Here is a 6708-nt window from a genome sequence, read left to right on the forward strand (position 1 = left end):
GGGAAAGCTAATATACAAGTCATGTGCATTGAGTCCAAAGAGCATGGTTTGATATTGGTTTTGAAAATGATTTTAAAATACTTTTGGAAAACCTTGGTGAAGACTATCTTTTGATAGTGATCATCATTGAATAGTTAGACACAAACTTGAAGAAAACACTAAAAATTTTACAAGTTTTCAAATTTGTGTCAATCTTTGAAAATAAGAAGTATTTTTTTAGAAAACTAATCTTCCTTGATAAAGTATACCCTAAATAGTGTCTATATGAATTTTCATGATTTTTAGAATTTTGTAGAATTTTTGGAGAGTTTCTGAATTTCACTGAAATTGAATTTCAGGAAATCAGAAACCCAATCGATCAGCCGATCAATTGGGATGAGTTCGATCGATCAGCCGATCGATTGGGAAGCCACTTACCGCGAATAGAAGGGTATTGAATCGATCAACCAATCGATTTGTTGGAGTGTATACTTAAAAGTTTAGCTTTTGTACACATTTATTTTGAAATAAAGAATCACATTGGTCAAATGTTTACATTTATTTGTTAAATGTAATTGTTCAATTAATTTATATAGTAAATAACATGGAGTGTGGAGTCACACTTAGAAGATCATGTTGTCGGTTCTCTATAAATTATAAACAGTTACTCACGACTAAGATGGAAAGGAACAAGCCATCAAAATAGACGTAGTGTAATTAAGTATTAGTTTATCTTGACTAATAAATTACACTGATACACTTTAAGTGTATTGAGTAGGATCATTTAGATAAATTCTTTTTGTACTGACTTAGTAAAAGAACTAGACCTTAGTTATTATGGAAGTGTGTGCTCTTAATCCTAATATAATAACAAGCATGTATATTTAATATTTATTTCTTTGACTTATCAAAGAGTGAGGTTTAGCTCGATAAATCAATATGCCCGATAAGTTAGGAAATGATATTACACTACAAGAAAAAAGCTAATAGACAACGCTTTTAAAGCGTTGTCTTTGTGCCTGAAAAAGCGTTGTTAAAGGCACTGTTGTTAAAAGTCTGCTCAACGACAACGCTTTAAAAGCGTTGTCGTTTGTAGCGAAGACAACGCTTTTGTAATACTATTACAACGCTTAAAAAGCGTTATTATTTTTTTACAAAGACAACACTTTTTGCAACGTTTTAAAAGCATTGTCGTTTTAAAGAAAAAAAATAATAAAAATTATTTAAAAATTATTATTTTTATATTTACGAAACTATTATTTTTCTTTTATCATGTCTAGATTCGAATTTTACATATAATCAACTCAGCTAATGATTTCAAACTCATACCAAAATAATAGAATTCTGACATTATAAAAGTATTCCTAAACGAAGTGTATAAATACAACACTACTTGCTTTTACAAAATGCTAATAGTAGTACACTGCAAAGTTTGAGGAGAAATATAGGCATTAAACAGCAAGAACAGCCATTTGATAGCCAACCGATAATGGTTACATGTTTAGAAACACTCGATTTGAAGCCTTTTAAAGCTCTTTTATACTCGGCCTCATGGTTGGATCAAGTACCTAAAAGAACTCAAACATCAAAATCAGTACATAAGCTGAAAAATAGTACCATGAATAAAAAACCATCAACTTGAATTGAGTCCATAAATGACACATGGAGTACTAAGAATTTCTTAATTTCATGGAATAAATTCATCACATCAATAGGAAACTAAGCACGATAAGCTACAGAGATTAAACTCTTAGTTGTGATAATTCTACTTTGTCTTCCTCTTTGATCACTCCACTCTCATAACTTCCGAATCAACCTAAAATGGAGCCATTGTTAATGTGATGCCAAACAGTAATTTCAGGACCATCATAAATTATTAATTGAACTTGAACTGGATTATATAAAGCATTGCATCACAGAAATAGGATGAAACTCGTAGGAATTCTTAGTAGTTAATATAATGGAAGAGACATTTAATCAAACACTTGATGGGCATGAGTCAATGAAATCATAATGTGTGCAAATTGAAACATAGGATGTCAAATTAATACAAGCACTTAATATTCACATAAAACATTACTCAATATGAAAGACAACATGAAGAAAAACATAGAACGAAACCTAAGGCATGAAATGAAATCTACATGAAGCTCTAAAATAGCAAAGACTCAATCAGCTAACCTATCAGCATCCAAAGGGTTTTCCTATGAACGATAGCAATTACAGCAACAAGTAGGAAGAGGAAAATGATTCCTTCGGTGAAATGAAGAACATTACATTGTATGGTGTTTTGGAACATTTTATGGTGTTTTGGAACATTTTTTCTTGCAGAAGAACATGGAGATGAAATGAATAAAAAGAATAGCAATCTTATTAATTGGCACAACTTGAACTCTTGGTTCTGGGAATGTTCCTAGTGAAACAACTTCTTATCTTGTGATCATATTGTTGGAATTTGTGTTATCGCATACTCATTGTTAGTTGCATAGCTAGAGTTCTCTTCTGTTTGCATTTATGTTCTGATATATCAAGATTAGGTCGATGTATGTTTTTAAATTTCAAGAAACATGATAGGTATGAACATTACTTACTTCATGTTCAATGTTGTCCCTCTCCTGTTCAGTGATTCGATGCAGATCCACATAATCTTTCCGATGCTTAGTGATGAAGTGTTCCAATTCTGAAATACTTTCAAGCTAAAAATAAGAAAATTGTCAAAACATTTATCAAATATGATAGAGATATCACGTATCCAGAGAATATCAAAGCAAGAGACTCTACAGCTGATGTACCGTCTTAATTGCAGCTTTTTCAAATGGAGGTTTCTCCAAGGGTTTGCGCAAAATGAAGGATGCCAAGAGCGTAGCCAATTTGGCCTGTCAAAGACAATGACAAGCCAAAAAATGTACTGTTATAACATGGTGCCATTAAAATCTTATGAATTACATGTATCATTGTAGCAGTTTCTAGCGTATGTTGAATTGTTCTCAATTGAAACAAACTCACAAACTGTAAAACTCTGAAACAGAACAAACTTGGAATTCTTTACTGTTGAGAAATAGCAATTACAATTTAAGATATGCATAGCCCAGAGTGAAGCAAGAAGAAAAACTCCCATGAATATTCAAATGAATGCAAGGAACACTAACACGTCAATAGGAAGAAGAAAATTAAGATAGTTTCAATCCAATAACCAACCTCGTCGTAGCCAAAAGAGAGAGCTGTCGCACGGGTAGCTTCCCTAAAATCTTCGGTTCTGTCCCTACTCTTAGCCATCACATAACCTTATACCACCTAATCTCTACCTGCTCATCAACGGTTGGAAGCGGTTCGCAGGAGAAACACTGCTTGCTAGGCTTCTGCTCAACCCGAATGGAGAGGAGGCCTACGGTGATGCTTCGACCTTTGATCAGCCCAAGACAAGAGGAGGTCGTAGATCGATGTGGCTTCTGCTCAACCCGAGAGGGGAGGAGACCGCAGGCGCTATCCTTGTACAAAACAGGGAAGATCCCGGAAGTAGATCCAGGCGGCAGTGTGCCGACCGTAGTGAGCAGAAGCGTCGGTGATCAGCAGGGAGGAGGTCGCAGGCGCTTGCTTAGATCCTTGTGCCGAACCAGGAGAGATCGAGGAAAGAGATTGTCACTGACCTGGGATGCGCCGGAGACCGAGTCCGTAGGCAGTGTGAAAGGCTGCGGCGGGCGGCGGTGATCGGCCAGGGTCAATCTCGTCTATGCTGCGTCGGAGAAGTGACGTCGCGGGTGGGGACAACGTTCCCCCTTTCTCACGTGAGGCCGGAGGCGTCTATACGACAAGTGATCGAATTCCCCTTTATGGCGTGATGCTGCACTGGGGCGCCGGTCGGACAGCCGCAGCACGGTGGAGGAGCGGTGTTCGATCGGAATCGAAACGCAGACCGAGGAAAGGAGGGGCATAAAAGAAAATGAGCGATTGCTAAAACATCACATCGAGCGCCGTCGAGGTAGCAGCAGCAACCCTTGAAGGAGGCGGCGGAGGAAGAGGAGGAGGAAGGGGTGGCGATGGGCGTGCCAAGGTAGTGGCGTTGCCTCCTAGGGTCGAGCGGAGGGTGTGGGCGCTGGGTGTGGCCGCCGTTGGGAAGGTTGTTGGGCGTCGTCATCGCCGGCGAAATCCACCACCGCACTTCTCGATTCTTGAGAGGGGTCTGTGCGGCAGTGAAGAGAAGAAAGAGCTGTCGGCCGGTGGTGAGGAAGAAGAGACGGCCGGCGGTGGGAGGTCGCGTGCCCTAGCCGCGCGAGAGGAGATGTCGCGAAAAGGAATCACCAGTACTGTGTCGTCGCATGGGTAAAAGGAAACGAAGTTTTCTCCTCCTTTAATCTGGGTCGTCCATATTGTGATGAAGATGGATGAAGATCCAGCCGTCAGATCTTGAGATAAGCGGTCTAGATCACTTAAGATTGAGATGATAACTTGACAGTAGACAACGCTTTTTAAAAATCGTTGTCGTAGACACTAAAAAAAAGGCTAATAGACAACGCTTTTTACGAAGCGTTGTCTTTGACCCGTAAAAATCACTAATAGACAACGTTTTTTTAAAAAGCGTTGTCTATTAATAAGAAAATAATGAAATAGACAACGCTTTTCACTAAAAGCGTTGTTAAAAAAAAATAGACAACGCTTTTTATAAAAAACGTTGTCGTTTAAGTGTTGTAGAATATCAATTTTCTTGTAGTGTTACTTATAGTATGTGTTGTTGATTATAGAAGGAATCTGTGTCCTAATTATCTAGGTTGAGAATGTCCCCAAGAGGAGCTCATAAGGATTGCCATGTTAAACTCTGCAGGTGGACCTAGTCCAACATAACAATAAAGTTGGGTAGTACTACTCTTGGAGCTAGATATTAATTAAATGAGTTGTCAGTAACTCACTTAATTAGTGGACATTCGTAATCTTAAACACAGGGAGACTAACACACTCATGATAAGAAGGAGCCCATAATGTAATTTGGGATTGGTGCGGTAGTGCGGTAATAACTCTCTAGTGGAATGAGTTATTATCGATGAACTCGAGTTGTGTGTTCGAGGCGAGCACGGGATACTCAAGCTCATTGGAAGGCCAAAACCAATTTCTCCTCTAGGTCCCTGTTGTAGTCTCAATAAAGCCTCAAATCCATCCAAAGAAAAGTCTATCTTGGTGTCCAAGAAGGGTCAAGCAATGGTCGGCCACATATTCTCTAGAAGTGGTCGGCCCTTGCCTTGGGCAAGGGGGACGACCGTAATATTTAGATTAGGAAGGTTGTTTTTGAATTTTTAAATTTCCTCAGATATTTACAATTTGTAAAAAGAGAGATTTTAAAAATTTATAAAATTTTCCTAATTTAAATTAGTCTACAAGGTTTTAAAAGAGAGTTGTAAAATTTATAAAACTTTCTTTTAAAAAGAAATATTATTAAAGATGTTTTAAATTTTAAAACTTTGTTTTAAATTTTAAAACTTTCCTTTTAATATCCATATTAAAAAAAAAAAGTTTGTAAAATTTTATTAGAAGTTTTCTTCTTTTAAATTTTATAAAAAAATTTTCTTTCTTTCCCTTTTAATAAGTGGTCGGCCACCTTCCTTGGTGCCCAAGCAAGGGGTCGGTCAAATAATTAAACATCAACAAATAGTTGTTTAATTAATAAATCAATCTTGGATTGATTAATTAAAAGGAAAGAAAAAGAAAAAATTAAAAGGAAATAGGAATGAGTCTAATTTTTCATAAAACTCTTTCCATAATTTTCCGTTGGGAAACTAATATAAAAAGGGGGGAAGGGGAGGCCTTGAAAACATAACAATTGATATTGTGTTGTTGGAGATCATCAAGTGGTCGGCCCCTCTCCCTCTCTTCCCTTTGCTCTCTTTTGCTCCTTTGTGGTGGTGGTGGCCGAATTCTAGAGAAGGAGGAGAAGCTTTCCGGGTGGTGTTCGTCTTGGAGGATCGTCGCTCACACGATGTCTAAGAGGAGGCGAGGGATACGACAGAAGATATCGAGGTTTTTAGCATACAAGGGAGAGGTATAACTAGTATTTAATTTCCGCATCATACTAGTTAATTTTTCTTTGTATAAATACCAAATACAAGAGGCATTCGATTCTTGTTTTTCGAATTTAATTTCGATGTTGTGTTCTTTTTCTTTTTTCCTTGTGATTTGATTGTTCCTTTTGGTTAACCTAGAGTTATATAAGGAAATTAAATATTAACTTTCCTTAAAAGGTTTTGTCTAGTCGGTAGTGGTTGCTCCTATATCCAAGAAGGCCAAGTGTCTCGCCATGCAGTACTGGAAGCCAATTTTGGAAACTAATATTTAATTAAATTTATAACCTAGGTGATTTGGATCAAACGTGTTAAGTTCCGCAGGAGATCCAAATCTAAACCTAAAAGAACATATAAGTTAAACTTGGAATCAAACGTGTTAAGTTCCGCAGGAGATACAAGTTTAACTTAAAAGAACACATGGTAGCTAGGAAAGGTTCAGATCACGTACAAAATTTTTGTACAGTGGAGCCATTGGGTTTTCCGAGTAGCAACCAACACGATTGACCCAGGCTTGATCGATTCAGAGGGCATTTCTGCAAGCAGTAGCTTGCGGAATCGATCAATGGATCGATTGAAGTGATGTCAATCGATTGAGTCCCAACTTCAATCGATTGGGAAGTCTGATTTTGGTCTGAAAAGCCTGATTTCAGCATTTCAAGTCACTTCGAGTCCCAATAAT

General features: G+C 37.6%; 1 protein-coding gene across 1 annotated transcript; it reads right to left on the minus strand.

Moving 5' to 3' along the window:
- Positions 1-1305: 1305 nt before the first annotated feature.
- LOC122021603 (syntaxin-81-like) lies at positions 1306-4286 on the minus strand. The gene is made up of 4 exons (XM_042579740.1): positions 3178-4286; positions 2772-2855; positions 2571-2675; positions 1306-1547 (listed from the first exon to the last, which is right to left on the minus strand). The coding sequence occupies exons 1-4, from the start codon at positions 3253-3255 to the stop codon at positions 1506-1508; spliced, it is 309 nt and encodes a 102-aa protein (XP_042435674.1). The 5' UTR covers positions 3256-4286; the 3' UTR covers positions 1306-1505.
- Positions 4287-6708: the final 2422 nt, after the last annotated feature.

The sequence above is a fragment of the Zingiber officinale genome, chromosome 9A, assembly GCF_018446385.1.
Source record: "Zingiber officinale cultivar Zhangliang chromosome 9A, Zo_v1.1, whole genome shotgun sequence".
In the NCBI taxonomy this organism is placed as follows: domain Eukaryota; kingdom Viridiplantae; phylum Streptophyta; class Magnoliopsida; order Zingiberales; family Zingiberaceae; genus Zingiber; species Zingiber officinale.

What these genes read in the sequence shown, in the direction of transcription:
- LOC122021603 (XM_042579740.1), bottom strand. Translation starts at nt 3,255, where the DNA reads ATGGCTAAGAGTAGGGACAGAACCGAAGATTTTAGGGAAGCTACCCGT. An exon ending in TCTCTTTTGGCTACGACGAG is followed by an intron (nt 2,856 to 3,177) that starts GTTGGTTATTGG and finishes TGTCTTTGACAG; the next exon opens with GCCAAATTGGCTACGCTCTT. An exon ending in AAAAAGCTGCAATTAAGACG is followed by an intron (nt 2,676 to 2,771) that starts GTACATCAGCTG and finishes TCTTATTTTTAG; the next exon opens with CTTGAAAGTATTTCAGAATT.